Source organism: Gallinula chloropus (genome assembly GCF_964237585.1).
Source record: "Gallinula chloropus genome assembly, chromosome: 4".
NCBI classification, from domain to species: Eukaryota; Metazoa; Chordata; class Aves; order Gruiformes; family Rallidae; genus Gallinula; species Gallinula chloropus.
This window is the reverse complement of record NC_140088.1, coordinates 35941289-35961792: the sequence shown is the minus strand read 5'-3', so window position 1 is coordinate 35961792 and position 20504 is coordinate 35941289. Positions and strand designations below refer to the sequence as shown.

At 34.7% G+C, this 20504-nt stretch overlaps 1 protein-coding gene across 2 annotated transcripts in view; it reads right to left on the bottom strand.

Annotated features, from left to right (window-relative positions):
• FUT8 (fucosyltransferase 8) overlaps positions 1-20504 on the bottom strand; it is a gene marked incomplete at both ends in the record, with an annotated part of 58613 nt that overhangs the window by 18769 nt on the left and 19340 nt on the right. For both annotated transcript variants that reach the window (XM_084263902.1, XM_084263903.1), the window contains one exon: positions 13080-13317. In XM_084263902.1, coding sequence (XP_084120028.1) covers positions 13080-13317 — 238 coding nt within the window. The remainder of the gene's footprint in view (positions 1-13079; positions 13318-20504) is intronic.

The window sequence follows — 20504 nt, the reverse complement described above, 5'->3', positions numbered from 1 at the left end:
CATAACATTGATGACATCATAATTAATATAATGCACCTGAAAGTAATTTGAAACTTGAATGCAGATTATAATTTCCCCAAAATCTGAGAATGTTTCAGTTTGGCCTGAAACATCTGCATCTAAACAAAGAACACAGAATAATATTTCAAACTTTATAAAGATTGTCTGAGACCCAGCATATTTCATATTTCTTAATTTGCCTAATGTTCTCTCTTGATATTCAAAAAACTGAACACAAAACACACTTCTATTCTATTGTAGCATACACAATGCAGTTTGACTTTTCGAAACCAGATTGGTTACCTTAAATCAAATAAACTCTAATATTAGGCGAACTTGTAGAATTTTGGAAGAATCTTCAGAAGACTGACAATTAAGCAAAAAAAAATAAATTGTAGTTTTTAATGGAAACTAGGCACTTGTTTACCAATCTATGATTTATCATCTGTAATTTAATGCTCATGAGTAAAGTTTGCAATTAATCACTGAGCATTAGTACTAGTTTTGTTAGTATATTGGGGCAACATCAATCTTTTAGGAAAATAGGAATGCCATGCTTCAAAAGGTAATATTCAATATGAACAGTAAGGCATATGATCAAACATGTGATTAGTCATTGGCACCACTGCAGAGAACAGGGGCAAGTTCTTTTCCTCTCTCTTCCAAGAATTTCTTAGATTACCAAGTTTACATAACTACAACAGTGCTTCAACTTCCCCTACTCAGGGAATGCAGTGAAATAACTCCTTGCTATTTTGAAAATAAATATTTCAGTGGACATATTTACTCATTAATAAAAATCCCTTGTTCTAGGTTACCTTCATTCACTTCAACATAATCAAGTAATTTTCATTGAACAAAACATTTTTTAGTCTATTTATGGTGCTATCCATGCACACAACTAAAATCAGCCAATTGCATTTTGCAGAGACATTTAATCTTTACCTAAATTAACAATGACATAAGGAGCACTCAATGTTTAAAATCTATGCATTTTTACACCCTGAACGTTATCAGTTAGAGAGTGCAATTGTACATGTCAAACATTAAAGAAATGTGTACTTCCTTACTTCTCCCACTGGAAAACTTACTTAACACTGTCTGCATTTAGAAGCAATAAATAGGGAATGCATCTCCCATCCTGCTAAAAAAATGCCATTGACATAGAAGATAACCTCAAATACACCTCTTTCAAATATCCTTTATCAAGAATAGATCTCATGCAATTCCTCATGCTATTAAAAGTGAATCAATAGTACACTTAGCTTATATAAATGGCTTAATCAGAATCAACATTCAGTATTGTGGGTTTGATTGATTAGAGTGTGAAAACACACAGATGCGTTTATGTGGATTTTATTAAAATTCAAATGGCTATAGTTCAGTGTGGGACATTTGGGATTGCACAAGTGAACTTTGTGTCAGCAGCTGTAAGACTACATTAAGAGTATTGCTACTGCAAGAGCAATAATTCTTCATAAATAATTTTCAAATTCACTAAAAATGCTTCATGATCATTAGAAATACAGTCATATTTAATATTCTATCTCTTTGTCTGATGATACATGAATACATTGAAGTGTAAAGTTTGTGTCAGTCTCTGCTGATGACTTACTCCTTTAAGGAATATTTAACATTAGTCTCTATCCTTTCCCTCTGTAGTTTCTTTTATCCCAATTTTATATACATCAGCAGCTTGTCCTGTGTCTCATGGTGGTTTACATCTAGGGAAGCCTTCTGAAGCACTTTCTTGGAGTGCAAGATATTTAGGAAACTCAATCTTCCAGAGCCACTTTTTCTTTTTTTCTTTTTTAAATATGTCTACTAAATTTATGAGACATTATTTTCTTCTATAATACTCTCACTTACTTTTCTCCACTATAACATACTTTTTCTGTGTAGCCCCTAAATTGATTCTTCGTTATTATTTCTGTCAATTTGTCCAATACTGAGTTTGTGATTTGCTGGACTCCTTTTTGAAAATTCGAATTCCTTCAGCCACCTTCCATTTTTCTGTAGAACAGCAATTACAAACAAAAGCAATTATAAACAAATAGCAATTATAAACAAAATGTCTTGCTGTAAAATGCTTTTAAAACACTTGTCTGAAAAAGAGCATCCCAAGTGTCCCCTGAGCAGAAATATTCCAGCATGGAAGCCTCCCTAAACTCTTCAATAATTAATGTGGATATGGAAGATTTTTATAGTTTGCACTACAGTCCTGTCTTCTCTCACCACTCCTTTCATCCCTTGATCATCTGTTGGCCCTCAAGATTTTCTGTCAGGCTTCCCTGTTCTGTTGTGTTCGAAAAAGGATTTATTATCAGTTTTTGCCTTTAGCAAGCATCTCAAAACCTTTTTTGGCCTGCCTGACAATGTTTTCATACGTAATTTGATAGAAAATATATTCTTTCCAATTTTTCTCATTTGTACAAAACGTGTTTGGGGTTGTTTTCTTTTGTCTGCTTTTCTTTGTATGTCTTTTTACAACATTAAAAATCTTCATGAGAGTTTCTTTTGGGAAAACAATACTAATAGATATGTAGTATTATTTTGGTCTGTGTTCTGTGGAATCTCCATGCTGCTTACAAACATTTAGTCCTTTTTTATAAGCAGTTTACGTATCTCCCTTTTTCAAATGAAATATTGTAGTGGATTGTTTGGATTCTTTTTATTTAGTGTTATATCTTTTGTTATTTTAAGCAGACGTGGGTATACCTCTGCTGCATGAGATGCGTTCTTCTCACATAAACCACTGTAAGTACTGAAACATTCTTTTCTGGCTATACAGACATTTCAAGTGAGGAATTTCAGTCTCCCATTCTATCTGTAAACTTCTGTTTCTTCTGGCACCTTCTTATTACCCCAGCAGAAATGTTCCTCCTCTGCTGGGAGGCAGTTCAGCTTGAGAAGTAGCTGAGCATTGGTTTGGGTGGTGTGAAATTGTGCTATTCATTGCTTCTTTTGCATATTCTATCATTATTATAATAATCATCTTCCTTTCTGTCCTATTAAACTTTATATCAACCCACGAATTTTACTTTTTTTTTCGTTTTTGATTCTCTCCTCCATCCCACCATGGGGGGAGGGAAGCGAGCAGAGAGCTGTGTGGTTGTTTTAGATGCTGTCTGGATTAAACTATGACAAAGCCTAAGAAAAAGCTATATCTATAACTATAAAAACCACTACCTTTTTATGTTTTAATTTTGGAAGAATTTACTGTATTCCTAAAATTCTCACTATGTTCCTATCTAAATAACTGCTACAAGATTATCTTCCCAGCAGTGGTAAGAAATTCACACCCCAAAAGCATTTTGGTATGTGTTTTTCAGTTTTTAGAGTCCTGTTCCTTTTCTAAATGGCATGGTGTTTTTAACAGATGGAAAAGTATATATATATGGATGACAAAGTATATAACACAAAGGCCAATTTGAGTACCACTGAGTTAATTAAGAATTGTTGAGACAACTAATACCTGCATGTTGATTCTCACAGCATTTAAGTCAATGTTGTGACATTATCCAGGCATTTTCTGACTGTGACACTTCTATTCCTTTTGCCTGTAGTCCCTCTCCAAACCGAAAGTCCTTCTGAAGATTTCTTTTTTTATTCTCAAGTCTCTTAATAGGAGAATCCTCTTCTTTTTCAAAACCTACTACTTGATCCTACTTCTGAAATTACTTTCAGAAGTATTTTCATTTCTGGGCTATTTCTGCAATGAATGTCAGGCTACTAAACAGAAGTACAGGATTATAACTATTAATAATGTTGCTATATTTATTATACATATAAAATTAAGCCAAGAAATAAATGTCTTCATGTGGATTTCACTAGATATAAAATTACTCACCCTAATCATATCTTCTGCTGAGTCTGTCTTATTGGTCTTAATTCCGATTGCAAGATTTTACAGTTTATCATACTATCTCCCTGGAAAATACCTGTTGCAACATGGCTTCAACAGAAACAGTAACAGACACCATTTTCCAATTTTCAGGAAATTACATCTATTATAATAAGGGCAACTATGACAATAACTAATATGTTCTTAAGATGAAGCCTAAATACTTTTTTCCTGATTTTGGACACCCATATTTTCATAACAAGCAAAAAACTACAGCAAGAATTTTAAAATCATCAAAAATAAATAATTTACTTTTGCACCACAATTTCACTTATCTTAGAGCTAAAGAAGCTAGGACAATGTTTTTAGTGCAATGGGTAGATATAAGCCCTTTGAAAAGAAGGGCAAATGGAAAAAAAAAGGAATATATTTGACAATTTTCTTCCTGTTCCACATGGATGTTAGCACAGAGTTCAACTATGTTACCAGATATCTTCTAAATACAATTTTCTTTATAATATTCTGAAAGTCCTTTTTTATATGTGAGAAGATTTTTTTCCAGAAATTGTTTTATATGTGAATAACGCAAATTAGTTCATAGTAGGAAAAACCCTAGAATCATCTCTGCCAGTGGTCAAAAACAGCATCACAAATAGTCTTTTAAATTACTTGTTACAGCAAAGCATGCAGTTCAGTTTCTCTGACATCCAGAAATCACCATCTTATATTTTATAAAGGATGTAAATCTAATAAAAAGCAACACTAAATACTGACTTGCAATGATACAAGATGTTGTATGCCTAATTCTTAACTTAAGAAGTGGTAAAACTCAGACATACAGTACTTTGGTGTTAGTGATCAGTTTAAACATACGTAAATTTAAAAATAAAATTAAAAAAAAGGCAAAAAGCAATTTCTTTTATTTCTATCTCATGCATGTGATTCCTACCAGAAAAGTATGTAATTGTTTTTGGAATATACTGAAATCTTTGTCTCGTTATCACCCGTGTGCTTCTGAATTCACCTCTGTCAGTTTCAGTTTTATTTCTCATTTTGATATACTCGGTTTAGTTTTGACTGAAAGCAGAAGAGGATTTCAAATGTTCCAAAGGACCTTACAGTCAATTTTTAACGATTAGAATTTTTTTTTTTCCCAGAATTTATAATCAAGTTCAGGTGGTTAAATGAATTTGACTTCCATTTGTCTCTCAGAGTTTTCCTCCTTTATTCCAGTAACAGTTTTTTCCATAAAGTTAAGAACTGATCTGACATTTGAAAGTCAAAAAGGTTTACCATGTGCCCCAAGCCAGCTCACTCTTCAGTTATATACCTTGTGTTTCTTTTTCATGGTTTGATTCACCTTGCTCAAAAAAGTAAAATACACATTTTAAAAAATGTCTCAACTTACTATTACTTTGGTTTTCTGTTGTTCCAACGTCTTGAACAGCAGCAAGTAAGGCCTCTTTGAAATAAATAATTCTACTTGTGCTCATCCAAGGCACAGCTAACTCAACTGCTGAAGTCTCTGTTCAGCCTTCATCATCCTAGCCTGTTTACTGTACACCTGACCACAGCTTCAACTGGGTCACTGAAATCACAATAACCTTCTATGCCACACATGCAAAATATTAAAAGATTAAAAAGAACAAATATCATTTTCAAGAACACATATAATCTTGATGAAATGGAGCTTTAATGATGGAGAATCTACGTTATCCCCTGAATAAATTATTACAGTAGTCAACCAATATTTCTGCAAAAACCAGACCTTATTTCTAACCTGAATTGTCCAGCAACATGTTTTGGTCTAAAAGCAGAAATCTATGTCATACAGAAATACCTATAAAATGTGGCAGGACCAGCTTTTTAAACTTGCTTCATTTTTAAAACTGAATTGTGTTCTTTAATATCTTACTGTGAAGCAGATTTTTCTAGCCTTGAATCATTGTAGTTATTTCATATTTATCAATATCCACCATGAAGGCCAGATAACAAAACCACACAGTGTGCTGCAGCCTGGAAGTTCTGCAAGGAAAAATAACTTTTTGCTACTATTCAATAACCACACCTAGACATAAAGACCACTTCTCTCTCTTAGGCTGCAGTATTGCTCTGAAAACTCAAGACCTACCACATTAAAATTCTGAGGTCCTTCTAAGAGTTACCCCTTTCAAAGTATTTTTTCCATGCTTACATACATTAATGTCTTCATACAGAACCTTCTCACAAAGCTCCTTCACAACAACAAAAAACCACCTATGTGACAAAAGTAGCTTGATTGCAAGATTAACACATTACAAAACATATTGCTGTTCTGCTCTGTTCTCGCAAATCATTATTCCCCCAGCGTGCTTCATGTAAATTTACTTGAAGATGTAAATAAGGAAAATCAATGTATAAAAAAAGATACTAAGAATCAGAAGTAAAAAAGGATCGACTTTTTCTGCAAGATTTTATAAAGAAGAGAGGGGTAGAGGAGCAAAATATAATTCATACAATTATATGCAAGTTAAAGGTTGGGTTTTTTTCGGTGAATACTGAATATTCATCGGATTTATGTAAAAGAAAAACTACTGGCAAGGAAGACCTACTTCATGAAATTAAACTTATTTATTGCAATTAACTCTGAAGAACTTTTTATGTTTTGAGTTTGCAGTTTTCGTTTAGTCCTTTTGATTACTGTTGCTTGATTTGATTTAATAAATTAAAAATTAATTTTGTGTACCCGCAGTATCCTCTTTCTTGAATTATACAAACATATTAGTTAATTCATATTTTAAGATTATACTTCAATGAATACTTAAAAGCTGGCGCTACCACCAAACACAGAGCCCTGCCATTTTTTCCCCTTTGGGTGCACCCCTGCCTTAAAAGCATTCATTTGTCAAACTATGGCTAGAGGCAGCAAAGTCAATAGTAATGTAACCGCAGGAAACTTCATTTCAGGTTCCCTTTTTAAAGTTATCTTTCATCTTACTGGTTTGCAGACCTTAGGGGAAGGAGCACACACTGTTATTTAAAGCATGTAGACGGCTTATTTATCTCCACATCCCTTCATTCTCCATCATGTAATGCAGATATAATTTCTAATTGTATATTAATCTGTCTTTTCTCTTAATATGTTTCCATTTATATATATATTTTAGTGTAGTTATTTCATAGCCCTCCTTCGATGCATTATTGGGGAATGTCACTAGGATATCATATGTCAGCAAGTAAAAAACGATAAAACGAGGCCTACTCCAGATTTAAGCATGTGGCAATGATAACAGATCATTTTGACCGGCTACTAAAAATACTCATGCTCAATACAACTATTTAAAAGAAAATTAATAAAAAACTTAATTATGGATATATCATCACAAGTTCTCTGTATTTTGGCTCTTATTACTAAGAAATTATATGTGCTTTTTATAATAATTCCTACCTAAATTATTTATAAATTGTTCAGCTATCGATATCAAGGATAAATGAGCTGCAAGTAAATTACAACTGCAGAGGCAAGGTATAATTTTAAAATTACAAAGAACATGCATACAACCATCTCTTAATTTTCTTCCTCTACAATGAAAGTGTTTGAGTGAAACTAAGGAAAAAAAAAATTATGCCACGGTGTAAAATAAGAGTTGTAGTTGCAAAAACTGTAACAGAATTCACTAATTTATAACATATTAAATCTGGAAAAACTGAACTCAACTTGAAGGAATGCCACATCAAATGCAAAGACAGTTCCTGCCAGAGATGACATGGGATGAGATGACCCCAAATTCTCTGCACAGATGAGACCATGCCTTACTAATCTTTTGCTATCAGACTAACATTAGCTTGCTTATTAAAATTCACCCTACTTCCCAAACTGCAAAGCCATGCTAATTTCTTCTGAAACAGACAAGCTTGGCTTTTATGAATAGTTAGGACTGGACCAATACCTTTTTTTTAATATATATACTTGTATATGCACACACACATAGAGCTCATATAAGCCTCTTAATTCTTTCTAGAAACATGTTGCTACACAAATCATCTGTCAACCAGAGGCAATTTAATTAAGAAAAAAAGATAAATATACAGATTTAAACAGTTTCGTCACAAAGCACAAAGATTTAAACTATTTTGTCACAAAATACTATTTATTACATTATTATTCTATGCAGGTCTGCAAATTACATGAAAGTAATTATTGCTTTACTTTTTTGGCTACCTTGTTACAAATATTCACTTGTATGAATGTTTGTAACATATTTAAAAGGCAATTTTCATTAAAAACCCATATACACAGCAAAGTAAATTCTATGTAGGAGAGCCATTTTGTTTATGAAAAATGGAAAATTATAACCATCAGTGCACTTTTACACCTTTTGAAAATCAAGAAGATCCCATGCTGATTTCAGAAGCTGTAGGGGGGGAAAAAAAGGTATATTTTTTCAGAAAAACTATTTTTAAATACAGTAATGAAATTCAGACTTATTTATCCCTGTTAAATTACAGGGAATAAAATATCAAAATTTATATAAATTGAGAAAGACATTAAAACTGTACAGAAATCTCCAGCAAGACAGAATGTCTTTGAAATCTATCAGCCATTAAGAATCCAGAGAGGATTCCTACTGAAGCCACGTTGAAGCTGGTAAGACTCAGTGTCTTTCTTCCTCACTGATCATGCCACCATAAAAATATTAGAATTTACCACAGCTCATAGTTTGGTCAGCCAGTAAGCTAACCATAGAACCTTTCATAGCTGAATGTCTTCTTTGTCTAGAACACCAAAGCACAAAACAATGGCATTCATTATTTTTTAAAAAATGTGATCACATCAAGATATTTCACGTATCCCTTCTTCAACTCATGATCATGATCTAGAAATTAATTTTAAAAAAAACACTCTAGGGAGCTAAAAGGAAACAGTATTTGTACTCTTATCAGCAAGAGTCCATACTGCAGGAAATCATGATCTAATTTAACATATTTTCATGAGAATATACAGTCTTTTTAAGCCATGTGGGCATAAGTGCACCAGAACACTAGTTTACACTTTATTATGCTAAATGCAAGGCTCTCAAAACTGCCTGCAAGTAAATTCTGGAGCCACACAGAGCAGTCTGTCCAGAACCATGCCCAGATGGCGGTTTCATTTGCTAACTTTTCCAAACATGAATAAAACTTCAGCTGAAGTTTTCAATGTCAGTTTTGCACTTCTACTTATTTTTAGAAAATATTTGGAAAAAATTCTTGTAAAACTAGAAGTTTCAAATAAGAGTTTTGTAGCATCTTGAAGCTTTGAAGAATAGACATTATTTCAACATGCAAATTTTGTTTCAATGCACAAACACACAAGTATGCTTACACACCAATATGTAAATAGGACTTTGTAAATCTCAAAAAGTTAATTTGAGATCTTTAATGCTTTCATAGTTGAGTTCATATGCTCTAGTATCCTATTGAGAAGATAAGACCAAAGCCTTTGGCATGTTCTATCAACCACATGGAGAAAGATGCGAGATTCACCTACATGTATGAGGATTCATATGTGCAAACAAAACAGGAGGAACTGAACCTGTGTAGGAATTTCTCTTCGACGCATCTTACTCCTTACTCGCCTGGTTCTTGTAATTTCATCCTCTTCTAAAGCAGCTGTTTCTGGACGGTGCCAATTCATTAGGATAAAAGACCTAGTTATTATTAGTCATAATCAACACTTCCCATAATTGAACTCATTACTAAGTTTGTCCCAATCATACAGTTTACATATACTCTAAACTTTTGCTCAAAGCAAGTTCAGCCATGAGATCATAACAAGTCGCTCAGTGCTTCAGCCAGGCAGGTCTTGAAAGCCTTCAAAGATGGAGATTGCACAGTCCCTCTACAGAACTTGTTTTTTGATATTCATGATGACAAAATTTTGTTTTCATTGTTAAATAAGGACTTGGAAATTTTCTTTATTGTCCAGAAGACGAAAGGGTAACGTGCTAATCTAGAAATGTGTGCTTGCTTTGGAAAGGAAAGTAATATTTCTGCATTTTATCCTAAACTACAATTCCCTATAACATTTTACCCTGCTCCACTTGCCTCTGAATGCACTGAGGTTATCATAACTGTCTAAGAAGCTACAAATAGCTAAATGGAGGTATATTTTAAAGCAGAAGAATATCTGTAAAACCTTTTCCACTAAGACAACAGTGAAAGCTATGAGATCTGGTTGATCCTAAGAGAGCCAATGGGATCCTGGGGTGCATCAGGAGGAGTGTGGCCAGCAGGTCGAAGGAGGTGATCCTCCCCCTCTACTCTGCCCTGGTCAGGCCCCACCTGGAGTACTGTGTCCAGTTCTGGGCTCCCTGGTACAAAAAAGACAGGGATCTCCTGGAGAGAGTCCAGAGAAGGGCTACAAAGATGATTAAGGTCTGGAGCATCTCCCCTATGAGGGAAGGCTGAGTAAGCTGAGACTGTTCAGCCTAGAGAAGACTAAGGGGGGACCTTATTAATGTTTATAAATATCTTAAGCATGGGATGCAGGGGGAAATGGCCAGCCCCTTTTCAGTGGTCTGTGGAGACAGGACAAGGGGCAATGGCTGCAAGTTGGAGCACAGGAAGTTCCGCACCAACATGCGGAAGAACTTTTTCACAGTGAGGGTGACAGAGCCCTGGGACAGGCTGCCCAGGGAGGTGGTGGAGTCTCCATCTCTGGAGATATTCAAGACCCATCTGGACGCCTATCTGAGTGATATGTCCTAGGGAGCTGCTTTGGCAGAGGGGTTGGACCAGATGATCTCTCAAGGTCCCTTCCAACCCCTGTGATTCTATGATTCTATGATATGTCTGTCAAGGAAATTTCTGCAAAGTTCAATTCTTGTTATGACTGGGCTCAAACAGGCCCTGGGCTAAACTGTCACCATATATTCACGCAATTCCCCTTCCTCTACATATCCTTCAGGGCATACCTGCTCACTGAACTGCTAATCAGCCAGGTAACAAAGATCTTTGAGCACTAGTGATTCCAACATGAATAAGAAATGTTACTGATAATCTGGAAAAATAACAAACAAACCCAATACAAATGAAACAAGCAACACACCACTCTCAAAAAAACCCAACAAACCCTAGCATAAACACAATTCCAATTAATTTTCTGTAGGAAGTAAAATAACTATAAAGCAATCATTCCAAGTACTACAATTGTTGAAGTAATAGTCTTGAGTACTTAAACAGCTTTAGAAACTGTGAGAGGCACACCTGCTATGGAATGGTAACTGAAACACAAGACACTTGTCAGAACAGGCAATTTTTCCCATGTCTGGAAGCAGCTATGGGACTGGTCACATTTCACCTTTTCAGAGACAGACAGACAGGTGAAGTGAAGGAATGAACATGTACATTTTTCTTTTCATCTCAGCATTGGAGTTCTGGAGCACAGTGTAACCCCGTACCTGTCAGACATGAAGGAGGGGGAATACTGTTGACTCTAGAGTACAGTCTCTGTTGACTTGGAGATGTGGCTATTCTTCCCTGAATCTAACCTTACACACCATCCAAAACCCGTGTATCAGTGGCAGCCAACAGAAGATGAAGAATGAAGACGGGAAAGGAGAAACTACTTCAGATGAACCCAGAACTGAAAAGCTGTACTGGCTCCAGACAAACTCTATGGCACTGGGATAGTTAGTACTGGTCTCCGAAAGTCAGGGTGTAGCTCCTGTAGTTCTAACAAGAAAACTGTATGCTAAAATGACACCTCACCAGTTCAGTGTCTCTTACTGATGAGTGTATTAGACCCATGTGTCTACTGAAAAATCCCTGCAATTTTTTTAAATGCCCCAGTAAAGTCTGAGTCACTACTATTGCTGCCAAATACATCCTTCAGGATATATTGGAAAGAAACTCTTGAGTCTGTAGGCACAACTAACATAAATAATAAAAAGTCCTTCTTTTCTGTCCTTAAGCAGAGAATTACTGAGCCAAAACTCCTTTCTGAGGTAAGATTAATGCACCACATGCTAACAATCAAAATTTTTATCAGTGCTGATAAACAATACAGCTACAGCCTGAAAAGTGGCACAGTGTCTCCCTTACTGTTTCCCACTGTACGTTGTTTTTGTCCACAGTTTACCCCATTCTCTAGCCTTTGCTAGCTTATTTATTCATCTAGTAATGATTGTGTTTATGTAATTGTCAGAAATACAAAATATTATTGAAATTAACATTTCACCTCACTCTAGCCCAATTGTGTTTTTTCTGAGAATCTCCTTTTATCAATGAAAATATCTCAGTAAATTTACCTAGTCTTGGGTAAGAACAGTAAATTATATTATTTTTGATCAACTTTCCCCTCATTTATTAAAATATTTATAAACTCCCATTGTAGTACTACAGACTTAGAAAAAATAAGATTTAAAAATCAGTTAAATATGTTTTAAAGCTAAAATTTTTTCACATAAAAATTACCTGTGCATAAAATTATTTTAAAAGTTACTGCTAATATTTATCATAAATTGAGAGCATATCATTAGCTTATTGCCAGCCGTCTCCAGTTGTGCTGTTTGTTTATTAAATTTTGCCAAAAACCCGAAAAAAATTTGAAATATATAGAAAAACCTATAAAATCATGCAGATGTTACTAACTCTTCAAGATGCTGACTGCAAGTATTCCATTAAAATTAATGCCATTTAGTTTGAGACAAAGTTATCTGATCCTTCAAACAAGAATGCTCATTCCAGCAAAATTGCTCAGCCTAGTATAAGAATGGATCCATTTACTAATCTGCAAATAAAAAGGCATTTAACATTGTTACTGTTTTTACAGCCTGAATTCCAAGTTAGTTCAGTTTACATTAGAAATTATTTCCGTTATTTCATAGTTTTTCTTGAATAGCTATTGGATACAATATCCTTGGTATCTTGCTTATATTTGAAACACCTTATTGTTTTCAAGTTTACCGATAGCCTCTATTTAATAATCTCTTCCACAAAAACTGGATTCATATCTGGCACATAACACAGTGGCAGACTGCTGAAGGATTACAAGTTTTTTGTTTAAAAATCTTTGCCAAAGCAGAGATATCTTAATAAGGATAACACTTTTTTTTGATACAGTGAAAAAGAAAGATTTAAAAGATGCTTATTATATACAAATTGCAGTCATAGCTATTATGCTCCAGACAACATCAAAGAAAGAGGCATCAAAATAATTCTACATGAAGGAAGCTGCAAAAAACAAGAAATTATCCAAGTCATTAAGTCTTACCTGACCAGTGTCCAGTGGTGGTACCTGATCTGTCAGTACACGTCTCACTTACAGGTCTAAATACAGTCTCCCAGCCACCAGTAGCATAGCGCCAATTCTGAGACTCCAAAATGAGTGTTCGCTGGGTGCCATAAGCAATCATGAAGCAGTAGACCACATGATGAAGTTGACAACCATAGCCACAGCCTTTGTTGATATTACACACAAGTTTCTTAGCTTTACTGCAGTCCTTCGGGTTCTGTAAGTATGGATGAAAAAGTGAAGCTGAAGAGAAGATATACAGAAAGGCACAATTTTTTTGGAAAAACTGACAAATGGCATAAATCACAAAAGCCATCCTGCTATAATACATCTCAGATTAAAATGGATGAGTAAAATTCAGCTCCATGAAAATTTTATGTGAATTCTTCACTGTGAACACGAGTAGTTATTGAACATACTTCACCATCCTAATGTAAAATAGAATGCTGTCAAGATTTAAAATTACTTTCTCATTTGTAAATCTGTCAGAATAAGCTAACATTTGGACTCAGAGTTCACACTTCATCAACATGATTCTCAGTGTTAGAATGCTTTTTCCAAGTTTGTTAGTTCTCTTTGTATGAGCAAGCCTGACATCCAACAAAAGAAAATTTCCACCTGTCCACAATATACAAAATAAACCAAATATTTATTAATGGGCTGCTTCCCAGACTAACTGACCACAACACAGAATATAAAACACATACCTGAGCAGACTGATAAAAGACAGTTTTAATCTGCAGACACCCACAACAAAATAATTACATTTCCACAAGCCAAGAAACAACAACAAAGGCAGCAAACATATACATGATGTGAATGCTTTTACAAGTAAAAACTAATATTTTAGGTATGTAGCCAACACAAGAACATAATCCACACAGTTTTTCTTTCTGTAAAATATATGACTTTGCTGCACACATTTATACCTGCATGTCTCTAGACATAGTTCCGCATTTCAAAAAAGATTTTTATAAAATCTCTACGACTAACAGTTTTCAGTTAAATTGCAAGAATACTGATACCTAAGTATCCTGTTCCTCTCACACAGAAACAAATTTAAATAAAATTTTCTGTAAAATTAGAACAAATCAGGCCTTTCCAAAAAACAACAATCAGCATCTGCATAACAGATCTCTCAATAAGGTGATCTTCAAGATTATCTGAATACTTAATAAAAAATTTAATTTCTTCATCCAGTTGTGTACACAGAAGGGGAGAATAGTTCAGATCTGGGAAAAAAACCCAAAAAACACGGACCCCCCCCCCCCAAAATCAACAAATCCCACCATGTGTGTTATGTCAGCATTTGAGGGGTTTTTTTTTCCATTTTAAGGAAATACGATTCAAAGCCTAATCATCTATGAAAAGCATTAAATAAAAATTCCATTCCTAACTTTTGTTTCTCAGATCAGTACATTTCCTATCTCAAATACAATGAATAACATGAGAACAAATCTTTGATACTGTAACAAATCTACTTCCCACAGTATTTTAGGAGAGAGAGATGGGTTTTCCAGTATTGTGTGCAAGTCCAAAAGGAAAGAATTCCGTAATAAAGTATCTCCTCCTTCTATCTAAGGACATATTTACACCACGCAATGAAGTGCAATGAAAATAACTTTTCTGTAAACTTTGAAAGGGATAATTCCCTGAAAATTTTTAGAAAACACCAATAGGTAATATTTTCTACACACCCTATTAATTCCAAATGCCTCTGTCCTTTTGAAAATAAAAGCATTCAATGACAAAGTTGAAGTTGTGGAGACTTTGATCAGGTGTGCCTTTCTAACATTCTTGCATGCAAGTGCTTTCATATTGTAGGTTATTAACACTATTACAGAAAACCTAGGAATCTGTTTGGGGTTTGTGTTGGAAGGTTTTGGTAGGGATGGGCAGTAGGGGTGGCTTCTATGAGAAGTTGCTAGAGCACTGGAACAGCCTGCCCACAGGGGTTGTGGAGTCTCCATCTCTGGAGACATTCAAAACCTGCCTGGATGCTTCCTGTGCAACCTGCTCTAGGTGATCTCGCTCTGGCAGTGGACTTAGACTAGATGATCTCCAGAGGTTCCTTCCCAACCCTGCTGTTCTGTGATTCTAGGTCCGAGTCAATCAGTGACCGTTCTAGTACCTCTGGGATAATGTATTAAGGAGAATAAAACCCTGAGGAGCCAAGGTTTTTTTCAGCCAGAGAAAGGAGAAGGGAGGAACGTAGAGGTATTTAGATATATATTACAGTGTCAACTGGGATTTCTGAAAAAGATAGAATTATTAATCACTGAGAAGGAAGAAAAATTAATTACAATCATGTTGCATACTGTGTGTTCACAAGCCAAAACTGCTAACCAAAGCAATCTATAAATTTATTGAGTTGATAAATGATAACAGAATATTTCAAATACAGTGAAGACTGACAGAAGATTTTTTCTCCTAGCATAAAATCACAAAAAAGGAATATATATTTGTGATTTGAATGAGCTGTTATCATCCCTAACTACACTTCACATCACAGACTCTTATATCCAACTGAATTCTCTATATAATCAAATGAGGGATGGAAGAGACCTCCAGGATTGTCAAGCTCTGTAATGTAACAGCTACACAATTGTTTTTAAAAAATCAAACAATCAAAACCCATACAAAAAACCTACCGAACAAAAAATCCTGCAACCAGCCAACAACACCACACAAAATATGCCTCTATATGTCTAAGATTGGATTATCAAGCCAAGGCAGAATTTACACCTTTTATTTTTCTAAGATTTATTCATATGAGCACTGCAACTGAAAACAGTAACGATTTTTCAGAAATGTAAAATAGTTAAAATTATGTGCAAAAGAATGTTACATTTCACTCAAAATAAAAGTGGATATTTAGAAATGGCAAAATTGATTTGGTGGCCTTTCATCACCAATAATATGGACATACATTGTTGCTCTCACAAAATTCAGGGTTTCCACTAAACTGATACAGCCAAATAAAGGCAATATACCATTCTACTTGTAAGCACTGGCAGATTACAGCTCTTCTTCCATTAAGAACTCTTACATTGCTTTAGGTTGCAAATGATCTATCCTGCCCAGGCTACAAAGCAAGTAGTATATCTAAGTTCTCTCTGCAAGAAATGCACATCCCTAACTCTTCTGTAATACTTGACAGACTTTGTAACATGGTACATAGGCCATATGAGTATCGCAGAGTCATAGGAGTCTGGCTGACTTCTTTACAAATGGAGCTGGGAAATCACCTATCACATTGCAGACCTACAAAACTGTGCTAGTAATGTCAGAAATACTAGTGTTTAGTCTTGGAATTACTTAACATTGATTGGTTTGCTTGTTCGATGGAATATCCTTGAATGGCTTCTTATGAATAACTGACTTGGGTAGCAACTTCATCTTCCTAAGACTTATTTTAAATTGTTCTCCTGCATCCATTAAAAAAGCTATTTAATCTGAGACATACCAAACAGGAAACATTAGTCTTTGAATAAAATTATTTAAGAGCTATTTTTAGTACCTCTGGTTCACAGAAGAAATGCTGCCACTATGTATTTTTACAAGAAAACTAACAAGACTGCAGCAAATTCTGTGCTATTATGACTGACTGCCCTAACTATGTCAGCCTTACTAAATTCAATCTTAAACTTAATTCTGCAAGAGCAGCACAGCACTAATCTTGTATTGAAATGTGTCTTCTTTAGACTATCATTCCCTACTCAAGTTCTCCAGAGTATTCAAGATTTTGTAGACCTCTGTACTACATCCCATTCTCAGTTCTCTTAGTAGACTGAAATCTTCATGTATTTATTCTTTACTCAGAGATACCAGAATTATATATTCAATCATCTTTATTTTTCTCACCAAGTTTTCTAGTTTTATTATATGCTTTTTGACACTTAAGGGACTAGAACTGTAATGTCTATTCTTGATGCAGATCCCTTGTTTCAATACTCTTCCACAGTGAAATGACATTGTCACAGAATTATCTGTGGTAAGACCAAGATCTTGCTGTTCAACGGTATTAGTCAACAGTATATGTGTATGTGTGTTAAAGACTGTTGTCCCTCATGTATATAACTGAAAATTCAGTGAAGATGACTGTAATCTACAATTATAATATCTAGTCAAAAATAACATGACTGGAGTATGAGCTACTACTGCAAAGTTTTTCTGCAACTAGTAGTGTCAAGCTGTTTAGCATAAAGTTTGTGGAATCTAGATGGTATTATAGCCATCTATTTGAAATAAAATTTTTAAATTCAACAATTTTTAGTCTTTATTTTCTATCTCTCATTAAAACAAAATCAGAAAAAAGAAGAAACTGAAATTCTGGAACTATTAAAAGAAATCAGTATAGTCTTATACAAAACTGAAAACATGAGAAAAGTTTTTTGGGGAAATTGTAGCTGAGTATTTTTTTTCCCCTAAACCATTACAACTCTATTTTAAATAGAGCCATCAGCATGAATGGTGAGAACAGACTATATCTCTGCTCACATAATTCAACACATTAAATGAAAGAATCAATAGGTATAATGCTCTCTAACACATTATTTGTACCATGAGTTCATCTGTTTCTTATTCCTATCGAGTGACTGAATACTCTAGAGTGAAATGAAAACACGCTCCACCAACTCCATAAGCTGCTGAATGATAATGAAACACCACAGTATTTTCTTACTGTAATGAGTGGCTCCAAAATGACAGTTTGTGGTATCTTTACATTCAGATTACTAGCAAAAAACAACAGCAACAATTATAAAATAAAATAAAAATTGTTAGGATCATTCAAAACATAAACATAGGCAAAATCTTATAGTAGTAAATCCAATGTGCCCGAGACTTATTTTAACTGGCACAGATAAGACAGCATCCATGCTATTAAACTTTCTAAACATCAAAGAGGGTAGCCACACACAGCAGATTTAGGAAAAGTGTCTTGTGCTAAGTCTTAAATACAGCCAAAGAACTGTTTGGGAGAAAACTACTTGATCTGAGTCAAAAGCATGTTAGGAACTTTACTAACAATTGAACAGCATAGAATATTATGTTCCAGTGACTGGGAACATTCCCTGTCATTGTTTGATTAGGGTAAAAATAGTCTTATGACTATTTCTAGGTTCCCATCTTCTACTTCTCTTGGTGCTCAAAGAATGTTCTTCTCTAGGGCTCTTGGTTAGCTTATTCACAGAGCCAGCAGGATCAGATGGAAAGATGCTAGAAGTGCTGCTTCAATGTCTCACCACCTTCCCCTGTTTTCAACTGTGCAGTCAGGCAGCAAAGCACATAAAGCAGCAAAAGTAAATTCTGCCTCTTAACATACATTTTACTATAAAAGAAATGACTGCACTGTTTGCAAATTTTAAAGAAAGTATTAAATAAATGTACTCCCTTCCTATGAATTGAGACACACTGGAGCAGAGCAGGCAAGCAGTCTGCTACTAATTACAAACTAGACTCATAAATACAGTATGATGCTCATTAACAAGGGTGTTCTTTTTAATATTTTCAATAAATATTTTATTCCTTACTGGTACACGTGACTGCTAGATGAGAGAGTCCTACCCAAATTCTGTGGAAAATTTTGAGAGAATGACGTCATCCTAGTTATCACGAATGTAATTCACACCATCTTCTGCTCCCCTTTCTTTGTGATGCCACTTACGTACTTTTCATACCAGCTGCCCTCAATACTTGAGGGAGGGGAGGGGTAGAAGGGAAGGAGAAAAAAAAAAACCCAGAAGTTTCTTCCAGCTGCTGGAAAAAAATTTTCTTCCTTCCCTATTGAGAAATATTATGGCTTTGATTTCAGAGGCAGGAAGCCTTATCTGCCTCTAATGTTAATTCCTCTAGCTTGCACCTACCGTCTCTTACAATAAACAGGCTTCAGCTTTAAATAAATATCTCATCACGTAGATAGGGAAACTACACCGTGCTCCTCAATCCACTATGTAGAAATTCCACCAAAAACCTCATACAGATATCAGCAGAGACCACTTTATTAAAGTGTTATTATCCTAATACTATACCTTCAGATACTGAATTTACTAAGTAACCTAATGAAGACAACCAAAGATACATTAAAAAGTTAAATAATTGTTACATTTTCTTATGTGATGAAAATTATTCAGGTGCTTTCTGAATTTTTTACAGTCAGAAAAATTGGCTTGCTGTCTGCTATTTTCTTTTTAATTCTTTTGCTTCAGTATTAAATCTATTTTGCCAAAAATATTAGTTTTAATGCTTATGTTCATTCATATGACTAAGTTTTCTTTTCTAGTATTACAGGGAAGGAATAAAATCACTCTTCCAGTGCTGTTCAATTAATTCAACAACCTGGCAAAAATGGGAAAAGAACTGCCAAACTCAAATGAGCTTACATTATCAAACATTAAAGATGGTTCAATACACAATGGAAGAACTGTTCACAAAAAACATGAGTAAAAGCCAGAGATGTGCAGCTCCAACAACAAAAAACCCCCCACTGAGCACTCACTGGAAAAAATGTCAGATTACAAATATAATCACATTTAAATTTCAATCCAACAAAGATTTACAGTAGGGAATTCAGAAATGTTAAAATATATAGGAGTAAAATAGAAAGAAAAAGAATGCATTTTAAATTGCAAAATTGCTGAAAATCCATCAAGACAGTAACTACTTTTTGCAGGAAGTAGGTTTTGGATTGTATGGAAGGGTGGAGGATTGGACATAAATGCTCCCACTAGTGAACAGAGCTCCTGGGGTTTTATAAGAAACGTTCAGTTCAAGCCACACTTCCAAAGCTGAAGTAGTTACAGAAACCTCACTTGACAAAACGTGCTTTTAAAGACATTAATTTTTTTATTAACTATTTAAATGGCATCATTTCCCAAGACAATTCAATTAATTCTGGAAGTATCAAAACTAATCAAACAAGTTTGTATCAAACAAGTATGCATCTTTAACTAATGGATCCTTCATATGTGAATTCTTTGGTGCCTAAAGAAGGGGAAGTGTTAACTTCAGTCTTCTCCAGTTGATGCACTAAGAGTTCTTGTCCCTACCTTCCCCAATTATTTCCACAGAAACATCTGCATTAAGAAAACGCTAAGCTGATAATGCTCTAGAAAAGAAGGTAACAAGGTAACAATAACCATCTGCTAGATCCTACATATTTAGGCCTAACTAGTGTGTCAGCAGCCCTGAATCTGAGACGGAATCTATTAGTTGTTCTGCTCAATGACTTTCCCTTAGATACAGACAACCACATGACTGTTATCTCCTTTCAATCCTGTTGACCGCTAGTGGCAATGCATTTATAATTAAATGAGTGCAAATCAGTCAAATAATAAACATAGTTGTCAAGTTTAAGAAAACTAGAAGACATAGTCAAAGTGTGGCAATATTATGAATTTATAA